This window comes from Polypterus senegalus, chromosome 4 (genome assembly GCF_016835505.1).
Source record: "Polypterus senegalus isolate Bchr_013 chromosome 4, ASM1683550v1, whole genome shotgun sequence".
NCBI classification, from domain to species: Eukaryota; Metazoa; Chordata; class Cladistia; order Polypteriformes; family Polypteridae; genus Polypterus; species Polypterus senegalus.
The window spans coordinates 238909032-238931469 of record NC_053157.1 but is presented as its reverse complement, the minus strand read 5'-3'; the positions used below and the strand labels follow the sequence as shown (position 1 = coordinate 238931469).

The window sequence follows — 22438 nt, the reverse complement described above, 5'->3', positions numbered from 1 at the left end:
CACCAGACATTGGTATTAACTCAAGAAATCAACAAGTATAAAGAATGCACACCATCAACGTCCACAAAAAAAAACAAACGTAATGACATAGGGAAAAGTAGGTACCCCACTGTTCATTGTATTGCAGACTGGATATTTTATAAATTAAGGACTTAACCAATAAACTTAGTTGAAGCTTCTATCATCTTTTTGTGAATTCTTTCTAACGCCCTCTCAGCCTTCTGCACATTTTTTCCAGCAAACTGACTTTGGAACATCTGTTCAGGGTAAAGCAAAAGTCACCACCACCACTATGTTCACAGATTTCCAGTTTTTATTTACCCAAGTAATTCCATGGGGTTACAAGTTTCCATATAGTTTATCTGTGCAGCTTGGAACAGTCAAAATTGTCAAGCCATTCAAAAGGTACCCTGACTGGAATCAACATGTGGATGAATCGGCCGACTATCAACAACGTATATAGAGATAGGAAAACACAGAATATTCAGTTTGTCAGTCAACTCACTGCGTCAAAACACCGCTGTCACGTGACCGTGATGTTTGAAGCTAACCTGAACAGTCCGCTTCTTTGGTTTGATGCATTTTATATTGGCTACCTGTTTATTTTGCGCCAAAGCTGTCACTCATTCAAAAATATTGGGATGCAAGAAGAGAAATATCTGTAGAGCTTTGGCGACAGGTGACAAAACAGCAGAAAAAGGCGTTCAAAAGTTAAAGTATAAAAGGAAAAAGACCTTAGAATGAATGAAATGAACAGACTTCTCGCATTTTAATGCTAAAACCGCTTCACTTACGCTCTTGATTTCTTGCCGTAATTACAGTTAACCGCTAGATGTCGCTGTTCATACCGCGGATGAGACTGCAAAGCTTCGAATCTTGATCCGCAAAAATAGAAAGGAAGCCTCACGGGGCTTCATTTTCTCATCACTAGCAATGATGCTGTACAGCAAAGCGCAAGAGGGACTCGCATCCTCTTTAAATGAATAAATTTCATTTTTGAATATTGCTAGTGTTGCTCCTGTGGACTGCTTAAGTTAACCAACTTAATTTAGATTCTTTACCCTTTGTACCAATCAAAATGTAAATTTTAGAGTTCTTATTCCGTTTTCCACATCTCTATAACCAGACAGTGAATTACTTTCTGCACAACAGGGCTATATCAAAATAAAAGTTAGTGCATATAAATAGCCAATAATGGCTGGGATGGCTACAGTGTTTAGCTTAACTGGGCAAGTTCATGGTCACACACCCTAAAATCATAGAGCAATTCCTGGTATCTAATGTAAAAACACAGGTTGGGGAAGTGAGAGAAGAGCTACCAATAACAGCGACATCTGAAGGAAATCTCCAAGATACGAATATAGCATGTGAGAAACTGCTAACTGAAATGGAGGTTAAGTGAAGGTAGTTCTCTACAAGAATGAAGAGAAATCCCTATAGACCAGTTACTCCCCTGGGACATCAAAAATGCTAATGCAATTGAGAAAAAGGAACGACTAAGTCGAATGCAATACCACACAGGACAGAACCAAACTGCCATGAAATCATAAATTCAATATTTGGGTGCCAAGTGTTGGCTGTGGCATTAAATAGGCAGTAGATCTGCCAAAGCCACCCACCTCCACAGAATTATCCAATACCATCTTGCACCAAAGATTACCTTGAGAAATTCAATTTGGTTGAAACCATTAAAATTAAGAGGGGAGGGAATGAAATACCACCCGGACCCCATTTCCTACAACAACTATGGCTGGATAGGGAACCCAGAATTTCTGTATGTAAAAGATGACAGCACACTGTAGGTCAGGTTCTAGTAGAGCCAAATGAGTAAATGACTAGTCAGGTATCAAAACAATTTTTTTTATTAACACTTCAGATGTATTTTTTGCCAGTTCAACCTTCTTGCAGCAAGTACAGCCAAAATGAGCATCACCATTACGAGTGTAGCTGCAGCTCCCAGCACCAGGTATCCAGTGGGAAGAGAGGCTGTGGGAGGAGAAGGCAAGCAACGGACATTTACTCGCAAAAATTCTCCAGATCACAAAACCAAGGATCATTTTGATCCAAGTATATTGGCTTAATCCTGGATCAATATGGATAGTTACCTTCCTGTTTCAGCCTGGATCTTTCCACCTGGTCAGCCTCAAAGATTACAGGACCACTGTGAAGGAGCACATTCTTCCTGGCAAGAGCAATCTGTGCCACCTTATCTGCAGCTCTGCCAGATCCTGAAAGCAGAAATGTGGGATTAAGTCAAACCCATCCATAAGTACCTAGATAGCCCATAAAAACGGTTACCACAAATAGGGAAAACTGCCTGGACAACTCCAGTGCCGTTGATTAGGAAGGCACTATAAAGACACCAGTACCAACCACAACAAAAATGGCCAAAAGCTACTCACTTCTAACAGGGCAAGTCTGAGTACAGGGGTCATTTTCAGAAGGATAGCAGGCAGCAGCCACACAGTAGATGAAGATCTACAGAGACAAGGACAGCCATGAGCCTAAACAGGTCTAGAAGTCCCAGACAACTATATTTTCTCACCAATGGATTCTGAGACACTCCAAACCAGAGCGTAAATATACATTTCAGGCAAAACCATATTAGCCTCAGAGGCACAAAATAAAATTCACACTTCAGGGAACCCACCTTTTCTGCCAAGGCTTGCCGAGCTACAGGGTCCACAAAAGCAAACATCTCAAACACAAATCTCTTGTAATGACTTGGGTAGGCCACTCCAGATGTGCTGTCCACAGTCACCAAGCTGGTCAAATAGTTGTCCCCTTTGTATGGGCACCTGGGCAAAGCAGACCCTACAGTTAGCACTGACAAGCCAATCACCACTCCTCCCCACCCACACAGGGAGTCACCTACCCATTCACCAGCAGGCTCCACTGGGGCTGGCTGGAAGCAGAAGGTCCTGGGGTGACCCAGCAGTCCCCAAGAGTCAGCACAAGGTTAGGGTCAGTCCTGTTAACAATGTGCACTTCCACAGCCACAGGATCCCTCAGAGTTTTGGTCACTGGGTAGTCAGCATCCACATAGTAGGAGCCATAGGAGGAATCTGGCAATGAAAGAGGGGGTAGGATCATCATGTTCCAAAGACATGAAGCTACAAAACTGCTCATTTGTTAATAAAAAAGACACCTCATCTCTTCAAAGACAAGGAGACACCACACAATGGGAACCCCAAACCATGAAGTACCTGTTGCAATGACCAATTCCAGGTCAAATGGCCCTTGCTCTACTACTGGAAGAGGTGGCGCCACAGTATACACCTCAGCCTCCACTCGCACATCCTGGCTTCCTGAGTAGGTGCACTGGAAGAATAACCTGAGGAGAGAACCACCACATCATAGCAGGGAGAGCACATTTAGGGTTAGAGGAAGCAGGTTCAGAAGCCTTACTTGTAGACACTGTCCCTGGTGATGGAGCCCTCTGGACCACTTCTCACAGTGATGGCAGCAGACATGGTGTTCTGGTAAGTTACATTTCCACCAGCCATCTGAAACAGGGACATTGCAATTACCACCGAATACAGTGTGGGACTGTCAACTTTCCACACCACTAACACTCCATTTTACACTTCAGGGTACTCATAGGAGGGGGATCCTAGCCTATGAATCAACCCCATTAAAAAAACCTTAAGCATTGTCCTTTGCTATTTACATCTTATCAAGCCAAACCCTGATTTTTCAGCTAGTGGCTTAAGGTTTGCCTTCTAGCCAACATTGCTACATTCTAGATGGAGGCTCACCTGAACTGTGCTGCCACAGGTACTGACTGGAAACTGGTACATGACAAAGCTGGACAGGCTGGTCACAGGGCTGCAGCCAACAGAACTACTGTCCACCAACTGGAGGGAGCCAAGTTCCAGGGGAGGAAGGGTCACATTCTTAGACACCACCACCACAAACTGGCCATCCAGGGTGCACTGCACAGTCACTGGCCAAAGCAAACACAAGCATGAATATCCTTGAAGATCCAGCTTTGCTCACTCACACCCTCCACCCACTCACCATCATTGGCATAGTAGCATGGACTGGTGCTGCTGCTTGAATCGTAGCAACAGTTGTTGGCTTCACAGTCTGCTTGAGTGATGGATGAAGACCCTCCACAAGGGAGCTTCTCACCATCTGCCACTGTGCATCTCTCAGCAACACTCCCAGATCGGCGGGCTGCGATGGTCAAAAAGCCCATTTAGATGATGAGAGACACACTCTGGGTGCCAATCCAAAAGAGAAATCATACCTGGCTTCGGACAGGTGAAGGTTTTCACATTTGATCGAGATCCAACAGCAACAGTCACGACATAATGGGAGCCCTATAGAGAACAGGAGAGGCTCAGACCACAACACAAGATACACAGCTTATTTAATAGTAGCTACCAACGACTAAAGCGTCGGCGCTACTCACCTGCTCAGACACGTGAGCGTACGATGAAAAAAAGGGGACCGTTAGTGTGGTGCGGCCAGACATTACACGGAGGACAATTCCTGGGAGTTCCTTGGTTACCTTTACAAGTCCGCCTCTCGTCTCTAAAATAAAATACAAAAGTTTAAGTCCGAGGACACCATTTACACTAAGTTACGAAGAAGTACCAGTGATCGAGGGAACGCCGCACTCACGCTGGAGAAAAACAAGTGGAGAACCAGCAAATGACAAAGTCATCGTGTTTTCGTCGTCGCATTTCTTAGTCACGTCCTCTGATCGAGCAAAGGCCAAATGAGCACCCTGCACCCAAACGACCAGCCAGAAAAGACACCAGTAATCCAAACGCGCCATGTTGTAAATGCGGCAAAATGGAACAGGACATAAAGTAGGGAGGGCGCGCGCGGGTTTAAATCATCTGCGGCTGCAGCGGCGCACGCAGGTGACTCGTTAGTGAGAAGGCGCGAGAACGGAGCGCGGGAAATCGGCGCCACTCCATCTGCACCTGCGGCTTTATTGATCAATCAGCACGTCACAACATCGGACTGATTCGTAAAAAGGAAGAGCGCGTAGAAACGATGGCTCTGTAGGTGGACCTGTCTGTTAATTTAATAAAGGAAATCAGGAAACATCACGAAGGAAAAGAGACGAGAGATGTGTGATCAACAAGAATTTCTAAAGAGGAACTTTGTAAAAAAGACGGTTTGGGAATGATCCGGCGCCATGTTGGATAATCTTAAACCACATTCTTTGTCTTCTGTGTTAATAATATCTGATTGTTTAAAAAATTATAATAGTCATACTAATACGTCCAGCAGTATCGATGTCAAGTGAATTTATTTTATTTATTATTAATTTTTTACGTTCAGTGTTGTTATGATGCAGAAGACAAAATTCCTCCTTACATTGGCTTTGGGGAAGAAATTGTAAATGTTCTCCTGTGTTTCTTCATTACGTTTTTAATTGTAAATTTTAACAAAAATAGTATCTTTTCTGTTTTCAGCTTTTGTTAGCATTTAGACTTAGCGTTTATCTTATCAGTGATGAGTTTCCCTAAATCGATGCTCAATATTAGCGATTAATACGTAATTTTAAAATACACGCTGCTAATTTCCGATGTGCTTTTTTGTTCGTTTTCTAAAATCCTGTTTAAGCAGCCACTTCATAAAGTCTTATTACCCCGGTCCTGAATTCTTCTACAAAAATATAATCACATATCGACGGTAATGTAGCCGATTGGCATTGATTTCATTTTAAGGAGACGCTTTATATTTATGCCTTTCTAACACTTTTTTTTTTTTATTATTTCCTCTTCGTTTATCTTTACAGAAGAATTATTTTTTTTTTGCTGCTTTCAAAATTTTTCCACTTTAAAAAAACTGCTGTATTTTTAAATAAGTAAATTACAATGTTCAAATGTTTACAGTTTTTTAATGTATAACGCTCTGAATTCTGCCATATGTTGGTTGTGTTCAATGTTTTACAGTAGTGATGAACTTCTCCAGGCTGGTGGTCAGGCTCTGACATTGCAAGCGAAAGTTTGCTTTCATTTTGGAGACGCGAATCATCCCAACTGACTATAAAGCGGGACCTGTCGTACTGTGTGCAATGGGAAGGGTGATTATCAGGATTGTAGCGAATGCAAGGGGATAACACGGATCTCAGTGACAGGTAAGGTCCTTGTTAGTGTCATCCTTTGTAGGACCCATGATCTCTTGCTCCCCTACCAGAGACCAGAGCAGTCTAGTTTTACGCCTAAGTAGCTCCAGCAGACCCCCGTGACCCTGTATTCGAATTCAGCGGGTTAGAAAATGGATGGATGGATGGTTAGTCTGCCATTGACCACATCCTGCCACTGAGTGTTCTCATGGTGTTCAACCGCGAATATTGTCAGAGGTTCTTTGCATTCTTTGTCAATTTTTGTAATGCGTTTGACTCAGTTGACAGAGCTGCCCTGTGGGACATCCTGAGACTTCATGGGAGTCACTGAAGGTTGCTGGATTTCATGGCCGGGCTGTACACTGGTATTGTAAGTGCTGTGCAGAGAGAAGGCAACCCCTCTGTGTTTTTCCCAGTTGATTCTGGGGTCCAACAGTGGCGTGTTCTGCTCCTATTCTGTTCAATGCTGGCAGGGTCGTGGGGTCCAGCAACTGTGGGTCATCTGTTGGTGAAGAGACATTCACTGATCTTGATTTTAAATATGAAAAATGTTGTTTTTTTAATGATGTGAAATATAATAGAACAAATGCACTTTTATTCAAAAATATAACTGCAGACAAAGAACCCGCGTTAGGGTGGGACATTGACACGCAGTTGCTACGACCGCTTCGGTGGCAAAACGGTATCAACTGTTGACTGGTAATCAGAACTTCATGGGTTTGATCCCCGACCAGTCCGTTTTGAGAAGTGAGCTGCTCTTATTCTTACTATCATCCTCTTTAATAAAAACCTTGTGTGCGTCCAGTGTCCGTGTGTGTGTGTGTGTTTCTTCTGGAGAAGTGCTCATGCGCGGGGCCACACTGCACGTGTTCAGTCTCTTCCTGTGCAGAGAGATACAGACTCACAGGCACGCGTGTCCCACACACACACATAGATACACACACAAGACAAACAGGCACGTGCGACAGACAGACAAGCGCACGCCTCTGTGTCTGTGTGTGTGTCTAAGATACACACACGCGAGAGACACACACACACAGGTGCGTGCGTGCATTGTTGAAATGTTATGTTTCTTGGTTGTTTATTAAATTACAGATTTTTCAAATGTTCATTTTTTCCCTGTGCTTAAAACTCATTAAAAAAAGAGTTCTTAGCGAGCGGGTCATAAGGCTGTAGCGTAAATTTTTGCAGTGTTAGTTTTCTCTGTTGTTCAAGGTTTTCTCAGTGTTATTCAATGTTTTTACATTTAGTTTACTATTACGCTGTGCTTTCTATGATATAGTTAACAATATTTGTGCTTAAAAACTTAAAAAAAAAAAATATATATATATTTACATACAGTTCATACGGTCTGGAGCGGATTATGGTCGTGAAGTGAGGTTCCACTGTATTACTGTCGGACAAAATTACTGGCATTTCACTGAAATACAAACCAGTATTACTGAGAGAGAAAATTAAAGGCACACAATACAGTGACGCATATTACAGCCACATAAAAGGTCCCTTGCCATTTAATATAAACTGTTCATACAAATGTTTATGCACTACTGTTCTAGCGCCCATTATTTTAACGGGCTTAATGTCTAGTTTTAGAATAAAAATATACATTTGATTCCACTCTGTAACGGCCGGTGTACATGTATGATACTTGTAAAGGTTAGCTTTTTTTTTATTATTCTGTTTTATTCTGTCAGTCGTGTTCATGAAGAACCCCCATTTCACACTGCTGTTTTCACATGAAGACAGGCTATAACAGAAGTGTTTTCAGATCATGACGAAAGTTCAACATTGGAGTAAGAATGCACGCCGCACTGTTGCCATCGCTGCAATTTGTATATGTACATGAGAAGATCTGCAGTCTACTTGTGACATTACGCAGTAGGAAGTAAGTAAATAACTCAAGGTAAATAACATTTGATCTGGTTTTTACGTAAGTAACATATAAATGTAAATGTTTTGGGGCACATGCATAGTCCAGTTCTAAACACTACCATGAAGAGTCGCTCGCGTACTGAAGAGTCTATAGCTGAAGGTTGAATTTGCCGTCGCTGTATTTTGTACATAAGAGCCAGATCAAATTTTATTTACCTTTACTTTTGTACTTTCTTCCTACAGCGTAAAGTCACAAGTAGACTGCAGATCTTGCCTTGTACTTAAACAAAGTACATCGATGTCAAAAGTGTGGCGTGCATTCTTGCTCCGATGTAGAACCATCAACATCATCTGAATACACCTCTGTTATAGTGAGTCTTTATGTGAAAACAGCAGTGTCAAATGTTGTGGTGGGGTCGTGAACGCGACTGAGAGAATAAAACAATATAAAAAACAAAGCTAACCTTTCCAAGTGTCATAAATTACACCGGCTGTTACAGACTGGAATTAAATGTATGTTTATATTCTAAAATAGTAAGAATAAGAGCAGCTGACTTCTCAAAACAGACTCCTCCGGTATCGAACCCGTGAAGTTTTGATTACCAGTCAACAGTTGATACCGTTGCGCCACCGAAGCGCTCGTAGTAAATACTTGTCAATGTCACACCCTAACACTCGTTGTTTTTCTGCAGTTATATTCTTGAAAAGAAGCGCACTTGTTCTGTTATATTTGTACCTTTTGTGAAAGTGTTTCTTTAGTATTTGGACTTCAGGCTTCACACATTATACACTTCATGTCTACATTCTGTCAATTATTACTAAAACATGAAAAACGTTTCTTTTTTAATGATGTGTTTTCAGAGGTCATTGTAGACACGGAACACACATGAAATGCTAGTGCTCCAAATAACGATATAGTATTTATGAAAGGTGTGATTTTACCATACCATACCATTTTATTTGTTGAGCGCTTAAAAGCACAGCATTACAACTGACCGAAGCGCTGTACAGTTAAAAAAAGAAGCAGGACTAAAAAAAAAATATTAAAAACAAACATTAAGAGAGAATTAAAACAGAGATATTTAAAACTGGTCAGAGGACCCAATAAAATTGAGAAATAGGAAGAAGCAAGTGGAAATGAGACAGGTTAAGAATTAAAAGCCAATGTGAAGAAGTGTGTTTAGGCGTGATTTAAATGTGGCGACTGAGGCGGCTTGCCTAACCACTAAGGGTAGGGAGTTCCAGAGCCTGGGTGCACAGACGGAGAAAGCCCTTTCACCACGAGCTTTAAAATGTGCCTTAGATCCGCAGATCAGTTGCTCCTAACCGTTCCTAAGAACACGAAGAGGATTGTGATGATGGAGCAAGACACTCAAATATGCAGGGGCTAGACCATTTAGTGCCTTATATTTTAGGAGGAGTATCTTAAAATCAATTGTGAATCTAACCGGCAGCCAGTGTAGGGTTTTTAAAATTGGTGTAATGTGTTGGCTTCTGCTACTTCCAGTTAGAAGCCTTGCAGCCGCATTCTGAGCCAGTTGGAGTCTATAAAGAGTGGCTTTACTGATACCATAAAGGACACAAAGGAGTAGTCAAGCCGGGATGTAATGAATGCATGGATTACTGATTCCAGGAGGTGGTTAGATAGAATAGGCTTGAGTTTGGCGATTCACCTGAGATGGAAAAAGCAGGATTTTACTGTGCTGTTGACTTGAGCATCCATTTTCAGGACCGTATCCATTTTGATTCCAAGATTGGAGATTGACGATGTTACTGGAATGGGAAGAGAATCGAGGCCAAGGGGTGGGGTCCGTTTGCAGTCGGGGCTAAAAACAATGACCTCGGTTTTTGAATCGTTCAGGTTAAGGAAGTTAACAGCCAGCCAGTCCTTATTGTCAGATAGGCAGTCGAGAAGAAGTTTGGTGGAGTCAGTTGGCTTGAGGGAGAAATAAATTTGGCAGTCGTCAGCATATAGGTGATATGAAATTGCATGTTTTCTAAAAATTGCACCTAAAGGCAGGATATAGATTGAAAAAAGTAGTGGCCCTAAAATGGGACCCTGGGGGACCTCACATGGGAGTGGGACTGATTCAGATGAAAAATCGTCTAGCATGACTCTGGGAGTCCTGTTACAGAAATATGACCTGAACCAGTCGAGGGCTAAGCCAGATACACCAGCCCAGGATTCGAGTCGGGAGATCAAGATATCGTGATCGATTGTGTCGAAGGCGGCAGATAAGTCGAGAAGAACCATAATCATGCGGAGTCCTGAGTCCAATGCATAAAGGACGTCATTTAGGACACGTAAATGCGCAGTTTCTGTGCTGTGTTGGGGCCTAAAGCCTGACTGAAAAAGGTCCATTACCTGATGGTCCTGTAGGTGATGAGTTAATTGCTCATAAACTACTTTTTCGAGTACTTTTGACAAGAAAGGTAGTCTAGAGATTGGACGAAGATTAGAGTGAACGGCAGGGTCAAGATCAGGTTTTTTCACGATTAGATGTAGAACTGCGTGTTTGAAAGCACGAGGAACTATAGCTGAGGATAGACTACTAGTTATGATCTTTAGAACATCGTCTCGAATCACAGGAAACACATCTTTCAGCAGCCTGGACGGTACCACATTGTCCGGAGAGCCCGAAGGCTTCATTGAGGAGACGGTTTTTTCCAGATGGGGAAGCGAAATGGGTTCAAAGCTGGTGAGGGAGCCATGTGTAGCAGCGACTAAATCAACAGAGCCAGAAGAAGAAATGGGGATCTGGGATCTAATGTTCATGACCTTAACCAGAAAAAATGTGAGGATCTGATTACAAAGAGCAGTGGAGGCAATCAGAAAACAGTTATGGCTGGAGAGAGGACAGCATTTAGTGTTTTGTATAAAACACGTTGATTGCCAGAGTTTTTTGAGATTGTCAGCGAAAAAACGGTTCCTTGCACCTCTGACTGCTCTCTGGTATTGGGACCACGCGTCTCTCATGCAGTCGAAGGTAATAGTGAGACCATCTTTCCTCCATTTACGGTCTAGCCGCCTACAGTTTTGCCTGATAGAGCGAGTTTGGATTGTCTCCGTTTGAGTGAGGCTACAACATCCATCACAGAACAGCAGGAAGTGTAGAAGGTCTGCAATACAACTTTGCTTGACTTCTCACTCTATACAACTCCAAAACAACTGACACGCAGGTAAATAGACTTGAGGTGAGACAACTGTGCGGCGGTGGGAGATGTGATAGCAGGCTGCTTGCTGTTTGTTGCTTATCGACACATTTACAGGACAAAAGACGCTGATGGAGAGGTGCGAAGCGATTTACCGTGGGACGGATCTAAGACTTTTTTCGTAGGCTCTGGTTATTCTATTGTTAAAAGGAAGTTGCTGCTTTGAAAGCTCAGTTTATGGTAAACAAAAATCCAAAAAATTAGGAGGGGTTCTCAAACTTTGTCATATGACTGTGAGTAATATAATAATTTGTTACTACACCATACCTATTCTAACTATGTTTCTCTTCACTGGACTAAAATGTGGCACTTGGTGCCCACTGCCCACCAGCCTAAGGTAAAGTTGTCTCTGATGGAGGATTGCCAGAATTGTCAAGTAAGAGGGATCCTTCCATCGGATTGGCTGTCACCGCTCTGACTCAGCTGTGGAATGGCCAATATTGGGAGGCAGCTTGATGGCGGAGGTGTGCAGGACTCTAAATAAATTCAAATCATATTATGGGATATCATCTTCTGTTGAATTCTGCTCTGTACTTGTAGTATTTCTTTTGCACTTGTATACTGTATTGAGGATTACTTGTGTTCTCTTCTGTGTATTGTGTTGTATTGACCCCCTTTTTTGATACATACTGCAAACCCAACCTACCTGCAAAGGGGTCTCTCTTTGAATTGCCTTTCCCAAGGTTTCTACCATTTTTTCCCTACAGGGGATTTTCCTTGTCTTCTTAGAGAGTCAATGCTGGGGGGCTGTCATAAGGCCAGGCCTGTTAAAACCCATTGCAGCACTTCTTGTGTGATTTTATTTAAAAATAAATTGCATTGTATTTAAACTTTATTCCGTTTAACGCAGAGATATTTGTAAGTCGGTTGTTGGCTGAACGTCCCGTGGCTAAAAACTACTTACTTCAGGCACAAGTGAAAGAGACTTCGAACCCAAACTTTTCTCTTTGGGGGGACACTTTTTGAAGGCGATGGTGGGAGGACTTGTTCAATTTTTACTGCTAAACTTTTTGTGTTTCTTGGCACGCGTGGTAGGTCATTTGGCCAGGCAGTTGTAATCGTAAATCTAATTCAGTTGTTCAGTCTGACACATTCAGAGCCCCAACAACAATCTGCTCGAGCGCGTAACTCATAATTTCACTCGCATTATTAATTAGTTAGACATTCATTTTTGTAAATTTATGCAGATTTATTTTACTGGTTAATAGAAGGTGGAAGACGCCTGCTTCTTTTTCTCTTATTTTGCAGCTGGTTCACGTTACTGGGGTTAATGGCTAAGGGTTACATTCGATCTTTTTTAGTGATTTGAAATCTTTCAGAATTGTCGGATTTCGCATATACAGGTGCTAGTCATAAAATTAGAATATCGTGACAAAGTTGATTTATTTCAGTAATTCCATTCAAAAAGTGAAACTTGTATATTAGATTAATTCATTACACACAGATTGATGTATTTCAAATGTTTATTTCTTTTAATTTTGATGATTATAACTGACAACTAATGAAAGTCTCAAATTCAGAATCTCAGAAAATTAGAATATCAATTAAGACCAATGCAAAAAAAAGGATTTTTAGAAATGTTGAGCAACGGAAAGGTATGAACATGAAAAGTCTGAGCATGTGCAGCACTCAATATTTAGTTGGCCTGGATTACTGCAGCAATGTGCGTGGCATGGAGTCGGTCAGTCTGTGGCACTGCTCAGGTGTTAGAAGAGCCCATGTTGCTCTGATAGTGGCCTTCAGCTCTTCTGAATTGTTGGCTCTGGCGTATTGCATCTTCCTCTTTCCAATACCACATAGATTTTCTATGGGGTTAAGGTCAGGTGACTTTGCTGGCCAATCAAGAAAAGGGATACCATGGTCCTTAAACCAGGTACTGGTAGCTTTGGCACTGTGTGCAGGTGCCAGGTCCTGTTGGAAAATGAAATCTGCATCTCCATAAAGTTCATCAGCAGCAGGAAGCATGACGTGCTCTAATTCTTCCTGGTAGACGGCTGTGTTGACCTTGGACTTCAGAATACACAATGGACCAATACCAGCAGATGACATGGCACCACAAACCATCACTGACTGTGGAAACTTTACACTGGACCTCAAGCAACGTGGATTTTGTGCCTCTCTTCCTCCAGACTCTGGGACCTTGATTTCCAAAGGAAAAGCAAAATTTACTTCCATCAGAGAACAGAACTTTGGACCACTCGGCAGCAGTCCAGTCGAGACACTTCTGAGGCAGTCTATTGTTCAAGAACCTCCACGCACAGACGTATGCAAGACATGGGCTTCAGCTGTCGCATTCCTTGTGTCAAGCCACTCATGAAGCACTGACTCCAGCTGCAGTCCACTCTTTGTGAATCTCCCCCACAGTTTTGTTTCACAATCCTCTCCAGGGTACAAGCGGTTATCTCTATTGCTTTTACACTTTTTTCTACCACATCTTGTCCTTCCCTTCGCCAATCTATTAATGTTCTTGGACACAGAGCTCTGTGAACAGCCAGCCTCTTTAGCAATGACCTTTTGTGTCTTGCCCTCCTTGTGCGAGGTGTCAATGGTCGTCTTTTGGACAACTGTCAAGTCATTAGTCTTCCCAATGATTGTGTAGCCTACAGAACTCGACTGAGAGACCATTTAAAGGCTTTAGCAGGTGTTTTGAGTTCATTAGCTGATTAGAGTGCAGCACCAGGTGTCTTCAATATTGAACCTTTTCACAATATTCGAATTTTCTGAGATACTGAATTTGGGACTTTCATTATTTGTCAGTTATAATCATCAAAATGAAAAGAAATAAACATTTAAAATACATCAGTCTGTGTGTAATGAATGAATCTAATATACAAGTTTCACTTTTTGAATGGAATTACTGAAATAAATCAACTTTGTCATGATATTCTAATTTTATGACCAGCACCTGTATAGTTTTATGGCCAGTACAGCGTGAGGGTTAAACTGCTGTGGTGTTTGAAAAACAACGGGCAAATGACGCTTTATGTAGACTCTGTGATATGTCGCTGCCATTTTAGAGATCCCGTTGCAAGCATCTTAAGAGTTTTCATACTTCGTATTAAGACTCCCAGAGATCCTCCGATCTCCATGTTTAAGCGTCTTTGACCGGAGCGCCTTGTTAAAATTCACAGCCTTTCAGGCAGACTTGTATGGAGAACACAAATCATAAAGACAGACAAATAAACCCCGGAAGCCTTGAACGATGTCACCCAAGTGTATCATATTGAATGTTTCAGCGTCAGAGGTGACAGCTTCACTCGTTTATTGTCTCATTTAAAAAGTCAAATCACCGCACATCCAGGGGGCATTTTCCAGCAATTATTACCCCCAAAATAAAACGCTTACCATTCAAAAAAATAAAGGCTGGACATTTTCAATAATTCCAGACAGATGACTTCTCAATCGTGATGTAATTTGTGTTTCTATCAAATTTAAAGATTCCTTTACTTAGAATCTGCTGATAAACTAAGAATAGATAACAAAAAATGGCACTCGCATGCAGTAATATTTTCAAATGTTTGTTTTCTGATGCAGTATGTCGCATGTACAAGTAATGCCAGGGCTGTCGTTTCAACTCTGCAGTGTCCCCAGATATGTCGACTGTGCCCGTCTACAGCTTCACATTGATAACACAAAGGAATAAAAATGACAGCGTTTGACACCACCGGACCCCCTCTTCTGTGCAAAACCTCTCCAAACGGGGTCCAGGTTCAGGACAAATTTCATAGTGAATCATATTAAAACTCTGACATCCCCCTCCTTAAATTACATACTTATAACCAAGAACCCCTCCCGAGCCCACCTACACATCTGCATTGTTTGCTCCCGCTTCAAGTCGCGTTTGTTCATTCCGCACACGCTCAGCTGTGTCTCATTATGTCCATATATGGTGATCTACGTAGCGGTGGGTGCATCACAGTCGTTGCCAATCAATGGTGTGAGTGAGGTTTGTGAGCGAGTGACCCACTGACTCCGAGTTAATGACCCGGAAATGTGAGGTGTCACGTGCCAAAGGTGGCCTCGCGCCTCTTCTTATTTGGAGGATATCTCATAATTGATGCTTCACACAGTAATGTGCTGGGACTCGTTTAGGTCAAGAGGATCTGCCGATGGGATAGACTCGTCACTTGGAGAGAGGGGATTCGGGTGTGTGTGGCCCTGCTGTGCACAAAGTAGTTCACTGTCTGATTATAGAGAAGCGGAAAACGGTATAAGAACTGTAAAATGACATCTTTTGTTAAGTACAAAGGGTAAATAAGAAACTAAATCTACAAGTTAATGAACTTCAGCATAGCCACAGGAACAACGCTAGCAATATTCAAAAATAAAAGGACATTCCTTCTCTCTTTTGTAAGTGAAATGTGGAATCTAAAGATTTAAATAGGAGGATGTGAGTCCCTTTTGTCGATATGCTTTGCTGTACATCATCATTACTAGCAATGAGAAAATGAAGTCCCGTGAAGCTTTGAGGCCTTCTTTCTATTTGTGCAGATCGAGATTCGAAGCTTTGAATCCTCAGCCCCTGTTTAAACAGCGACATCTGGCGGTTAACTGAGGACACGGCCAGAAAAAAAAAAGACGGCAAGTGGTTCGGCTTTCGCGGTTTCAGGCTTATGTCACCAGGAAAAGGATTTTATTGCGACTCATCTTGATCCAACTTTGCGAGAATTTAGCTTTGTTGAAAACCGAAAGAATCTGCAAGGGTTCTTATAACAAGTGAAGGCCTCGATTCTCGTGCTTGCCTTTGAACCGAGTGACTTAGCTGCCAATGATGACTGAAGCAGCAGATGTGTCAGATGTCCACGTGAGCACGACTCTGAGACTGTTGCACAAAAAGCTGATGGCTGATCCATTTGCATGGTGTAGGAGCTCCCAGGAGATAGTGACATATTGAAAGCACCATTGTTACAGTAAATCTAACTTCAGTGAAGCTCCACACATTAATGTTCACCAGACATTGGTATTAACTCAAGAAATCAACAAGTATAAAGAATGCACACCATCAATGTCCACAAAAAAAAAACAATGACATAGGGAAAAAGTAGGTACCCCCACTGTTCATTGTATTGCAGACTGGATATTTTATAAATTAAGGACTAAACCAATAAACTTAGTTGAAGCTTCCATCATCTTTGTGTGAATTCTTTGTAACGCCCTCTCAGCCTTCTGCAGATTTTTTGCAGCAAACTGACTTTGGAACATCGCTTAAGACATCTACTCTGTTCAGTGTAAAGCAAATGTCACCCCCACCACTATGTTCACAGATTTCCAGTTTTTATTTACCCAAATAATTCCATGGGGTTACAAGTTTCCATATAGTTTATCTGTGCAGCTTGGAACAGTCAAAATTGTCAAGCCATTCAACAGGTAGCCTGACTGGAATCAACATGTGGATGGATCTTAAGGCCGACTATCAACAACGTATATAGAGATAGGAAAACACAGAATATTCTGTTTGTCAGTCAACTCACTGCGTCAAAACACCGCTGTCACGTGACCGTGATGTTTGAAGCTAACATCAACAGTCCGCTTCTTTGGTTTGATGCATTTTATATTGGCTACCTGTTTATTTTGCGCCAAAGCTGTCACTCATTCAAAAATATTGTAATGTGAGAAGAGAAATATCTGTAGAGCTTTGGCGACAGGTGACAAAACTTCAGAAAAAGGCGTTCAAAAGTTAAAGTATAAAAGGAAAAAGACCTTAGAATGAAATGAACAGACTTCTCACCTTTTAATGCTAAAACCGCTTCACTTACGCTCTTGATTTCTTGCCGTAATTACAGTTAACCGCTAGATGTCGCTGTTCATACCGCGGCTGAGACTGCAAAGCTTCGAATCTTGTTCCGCAAGAAAAGTCTCACGGGGCTTCATTTTCTCATCACTAGCAATGATGCTGTACAGCAAAGCGCAAGAGGTACTCGCATCCTCTTTAAATGAAGAAATTTCATTTTTGAATATTGCTAGTGTTGCTCCTGTGGACTGCTTAAGTTAACCAACTTAATTTAGATTCTTTACCCTTTGTACCAATCAAAATATGTAAATTTTAGAGATATTATTCCGTTTTCCACATCTCTAGAACCAGACAGTGAATTACTTTCTGCACAATAGGGCTCTATCAAAATAAAAGTTAGTGCATATAAATAGCCAACCCCGGCTGGGATGGCTACAGTGTTTAGCTTAACTTGGCAAGTTCATGGTCACACACCCTAAAATCATAGAGCAATTCCTGGCATCTAATGTAAAAACACAGGAGATGAAGTGAGAGAAGAGCTACCAATAACAGCCACATCTGAAGGAAATCTCCAAGATACGAATATAGCATGTGAGAAACTGCTAACTGAAATCGAGGCTAAGTGAAGGTAGTTCTCTACAAGAATGAAGAGAAATCCCTATAGACCAGTTACTCCCCTGGGACATCAAAAATGCTAATGCAATTGAGAAAAAGGAACGACTAAGTCGAATGCAATACCACACAGGACAGAACCAAACTGCCATGAAATCATAAATTCAATATTTGGGTGCCAAGTGTTGGCTGTGGCAATAGGCAGTAGATCTGCCAAAGCCACCCACCTCCACAGAATTATCCAATACCATCTGCACCAAAGATTACCTTGAGAAATTCAATTTGGTTGAAACCATTAAAATTAAGAGGGGAGGGAATGAAATACCACCCGCACCCCATTTCCTACAACAACTATGGCTGGATAGGGAACCCAGAATTTCTGTATGTAAAAGATGACAGCACACTGTAGGTCAGGTTCTAGTAGAGCCAAATGAGTAAATGACTAGTGAGGTATCAAAACAATTTTTTTTATTAACACTTCAGATGTATTTTTTGCCAGTTCAACCTTCTTGCAGCAAGTACAGCCAAAATGAGCATCACCATTACGAGTGTAGCTGCAGCTCCCAACACCAGGTATCCAGTGGGAAGAGAGGCTGTGGGAGGAGAAGGCAAGCAACGGACATTTACTCGCAAAAATTCTCCAGATCACAAAACCAAGGATCATTTTGATCCAAATATATTGGCTTAATCCTGGATCAAGATGGATAGTTACCTTCCTGCTTCAGCCTGGATGTTTCCACCTGGTCAGCCTCAAAGATGACAGGACCACTGTGAAGGAGCACATTCTTCCTGGCAAGAGCAATCTGTGCCACCTTGTCTGCAGCTCTGCCAGATCCTGAAAGCAGAAATATGAGATTAAATCAAACCCATCCATGAGAAGTACCTAGATAGCCCATAAAAACAGCTACCACAAATAGGGAAAACTCCCTGGACAACTCCAGTGCCATTAATCTTGGTTTAAAGCATTAAAACATCAGGAAGGCACTATAAAGACACCAGTACCAACCACAACAAAAATGGCCAAAAGCTACTCACTTCTAACAGAGCAAGTTTGAGTACAGGGGTCTGTGGCAGAGGGATAGCAGGCAGCAGCCACACAGTAGATGAAGATCTACAGAGACAAACGACAGTCGTGAACCTAAACAGGTCTAGAAGTCCCAGACAACTATATTTTCTCACCACTGGATTCTGAGACGCTCCAAACCAGAGCGTAAATATACATTTCAGGCAAAACCAGATTAGCCTCAAAGAGGCACAAAATAAAATTCACACTTCAGGGAACCCACCTTTTCTGCCAAGGCTTGCCGAGCTACAGGGTCCACAAAAGCAAACATCTCAAACACAAATCTCTTGTAATGACTTGGGTATTCCACTCCAGATGTGCTGTCCACAGTCACCAAGCTGGTCAAATAGTTGTCCCCTGTGTATGGGCACCTGGGCAAAGCAGACCCTACAGTTAGCACTGACAAGCCAATCACCACTCCTCCCCACCCACACAGGGAGTCACCTACCCATTCACCAGAAGGCTCCACTGGGGCTGGCTGGAAGCAGAAGGTCCTGGGGTGACCCAGCAGTCCCCTAGAGTCAGCACAAGGTTAGGGTCAGTCCTGTTCACAATGTGCACTTCCACAGCCACAGGATCCCTCAGAGTTTTGGTCACTGGGTAGTCAGCATCCACATAGTAGGAGCCATAGGAGGAATCTGGCCATGAAAGAGGGGGTATGATCATGTTCCAAAGACATGAAGCTACAAAACTTCTCATTTGTTAATAAAAAAGCACCTCATCTCTTCTAAGACAAGGAGACACCACACAATGGGAACCCCAAACCATGAAGTACCTGTTGCAATGACCAATTCCAGGTCAAATGGCCCTTGCTCTACTACTGGAAGAGGTGGCGCCACAGTATACACCTCAGCCTCCACTCGCACATCCTGGCTTCCCGAGTAGGTGCACTGGAAGAATAACCTGAGGAGAGAAACACCACATCATAGCAGGTAGTGCACATTTAGGGTTAGAGGAAGGTGGTTCAGAAGCCTTACTTGTAGACACTGTCCCTGGTGATGGAGCCCTCTGGACCAGTCCTCACAGTGATGGCAGCAGACATGGTGTTCTGGTAAGTTACATTACCACCAGCCATCTGAAACAGGGACATTGCAATTACCACCGACTACAGTGTGGGACTGTCAACTTTCCACACCACTAACACTCCATTTTACACTTCAGGGTACTCAAAGAAGGGGGATCCTAGCCTATGAATCAACCCCATTAAAAAACCTTAATCATTGTCCTTTGCTTTTACATCTTATCAAGCCAAACCCTGATCTATCAACTAGTGGCTTAAGGTTTGCCTTCTAGCCAACATTGCTACATTCTAGATGGAGGCTCACCTGAACTGTGCTGCCACAGGTACTGACTGGAAACTGGTACATGATAAAGCTGGACAGGCTGGTCACAGGGCTGCAGCCAACAGAACTACTGTCCACCAACTGGAGGGAGCCAAGTTCCAGGGAGGAAGGGTCACATTCTTAGACACCACCACCACAAACTGGCCATCCAGGGTGCACTGCACAGTCACTGGCCAAAGCAAACACAAGCATGAATATCCTTGAAGATCCAGCTTTGCTCACTCACACCCTCCAACCACTCACCATCATTGGCATAATAGCATGGACTGGTGCTGCTGCTTGAATCGTAGCAACAGTTGTTGGCTTCACAGTCTGCTTGAGTAAAGGATGAAGACCCTCCACAAGGGAGCTTCTCACCATCTGCCACTGTGCATCTCTCAGCAACACTCCCAGATCGGCTGGCTGCGATGGTCAAAAAGCCCATTTAGATGGAGAGACACTCAGGCTGCCAACCCAAAAGAGAAATCATACCTGGCTTCGGACAGGAGAATGTTTTCACATTTGATCGAGATCCAACAGCAACAGTCATGACATAATGGGACCCCTATAGAGAACAGGAGAGGCTTAGACCACAACACAAGATACACAGCTTAATTAATAGTAGCTACCAACAGCTAAAGCGTCGGCGATACTCACCTGCTCAGACACGTGAGTGTACGATGAAGAAAAGGGGACCGTTAGTGTGGTGCGGCCAGACATTACACGGAGGACAATTCCTTGGAGTTCCTTGGTTACCTTTATAAGTCCGCCTCTCGTCTCTAAAATAAAATACAAAAGTTTAAGTCCGAGGACACCATTTACACTAAGTTACGGAGAAGTACCAGTGATCGAGGGAACGCCGCACTCACTCTGGAGAAAAACAAGTGGAGAACCAGCAAAAGACAAAGTCATCGTGTTGTCGTCGTCGCATTTCTTAGTCACGTCCTCTGACCGAGCAAAGACCAAATTAGCACCCTGCACCCAAACGACCAGCCAGAAAAGACACCAGTAATCCAAACGCGCCATGTTGTAAATGCGGCAAAATAGAACAAGATATAAAGTAGTGAGCGCGCGTGCGGGTTTAAATCATCTGCGGCTGCAGTGGCGCACGCAGGTGACTCGTTAGTGAGAAGGCGCGAGAACGGAGCGCGGGAAATCGGCGCCACTCCGTCTGCACCTGCGGCTTTATTGATCAATCAGCACGTCACAACATCGGACTAATACGTCAAAAGGAAGAGCGCGTAGAAACGATGGCTCTGCAGGTGGACCTGTCTCTTAATTTAATAAAGGAAATCAGGAAACATCACGAAAGAAAAGAGACGAGAGATGTGTGATCAACAAGAATTTCTAAAGAGGAACTTTGTGAAAAAGTCGGTTTGGGAATGATCCGGCGCCATGTTGGATAATCTTAAACCACATTCTTTGTCTTCTGTGTTAATAATATCTGATTGTTTAAAAAATTATAATAGTCATACTAATACGTCCAGCAGATGTCAAGTGAATTTAGTTTATTTATTATAATTTTTTTATGTTCAGTGTTGTTATGATGCAGAAGACAAAATTCCTCCTTACATTGGCTTTGGGGAAGAAATTGTAAATGTGCTCCTGTGTTTCTTCATTACGTTTTTAATTGTAATTTTTAACAAAAATAGTATCTTTTCTGTTTTCAGCTTTTGTTATCATTTAGACTTAGCGTTTATCTTATCAGTGATGAGTTTCCCTAAATCGATGCTCAATATTAGCGATTAACGCGTAACTTTAAAATACACACAGCTAATTTCCGAGGTGCTTTTTTGTTCGTTTTCTAAAATCCTGTTTAAGCAGCCACTTCATAAAGTCTTATTACCCCGGTCCTGAATTCTTCTACAAAAATATAATCACATATCGATGGTAATGTAGCCGATTGGCATTGATTTCATTTTAAGGAGACGCTTTATATTTATGCCTTTCTAACACTTTTTTTTTATTTATTATTTACTCTTCGCTTATCTTTATAGAAGAATTATTTTTTTTTGCTGCTTTCAAATTTTTCCAATTTTAAAAAACTGATGTATTTTTAAATAAGTAAATTACAATGTTCACATGTTTACAGTTTTTTAATGTATAACGCTATGAATTCTGCCATATGTTGCTTGTGTTCAATGTTTTTACAGTAGTGATGAACTTCTCCAGGCTGGTGGTCAGGCTCTGACATTGCAAGCCAAAGTTTGCTTTCATTTTGGAGACGGGAATCATCCCAACTGACTATAAAGCGGGACCTGTCATACTGTGTGTAATGGGAAGGGTGATTATCAGGATTGTAGCAAATGCAAGGGGATAACACGGATCTCAGTGACAGGTAAGGTCCTTGTTAGTGTCATCCTTTGTAGAACCCATGATGTCTTGCTCCCCTACCAGAGACCAGAGCAGTCTGGTTTTACGTCTAAGTAGCTCAAGCAGACCCCCGTGACCCTGTATTCGGATTCAGCGGGTTAGAAAATGGATGGATGGATAGTCTGCCATTGACCACATCTTGCCACTGAGTGTTCTCATGG

At 42.3% G+C, this 22438-nt stretch overlaps 1 protein-coding gene across 1 annotated transcript; it reads right to left on the bottom strand.

The window, feature by feature from the left end:
• Nucleotides 1–1839: 1839 nt before the first annotated feature.
• Nucleotides 1840–20964, bottom strand: LOC120528253 (zona pellucida sperm-binding protein 4-like). The gene is made up of 12 exons (XM_039752379.1): nt 20774–20964; nt 20562–20683; nt 20397–20469; nt 4021–4179; nt 3759–3946; nt 3409–3506; nt 3207–3334; nt 2876–3065; nt 2651–2798; nt 2403–2478; nt 2106–2228; nt 1840–1986 (listed from the first exon to the last, which is right to left on the bottom strand). The coding sequence occupies exons 1-12, from the start codon at nt 20928–20930 to the stop codon at nt 1865–1867; spliced, it is 1584 nt and encodes a 527-aa protein (XP_039608313.1). The 5' UTR covers nt 20931–20964; the 3' UTR covers nt 1840–1864.
• Nucleotides 20965–22438: the final 1474 nt, after the last annotated feature.

What these genes read in the sequence shown, in the direction of transcription:
- LOC120528253 (XM_039752379.1), bottom strand. Translation starts at nt 20,930, where the DNA reads ATGGCGCGTTTGGATTACTGGTGTCTTTTCTGGCTGGTCGTTTGGGTG. An exon ending in TCCACTTGTTTTTCTCCAGA is followed by an intron (nt 20,684 to 20,773) that starts GTGAGTGCGGCG and finishes ATTTTATTTTAG; the next exon opens with AGACGAGAGGCGGACTTATA. An exon ending in TCAGACTTGCCCTGTTAGAA is followed by an intron (nt 2,229 to 2,402) that starts GTGAGTAGCTTT and finishes TTCTGCTTTCAG; the next exon opens with GATCTGGCAGAGCTGCAGAT.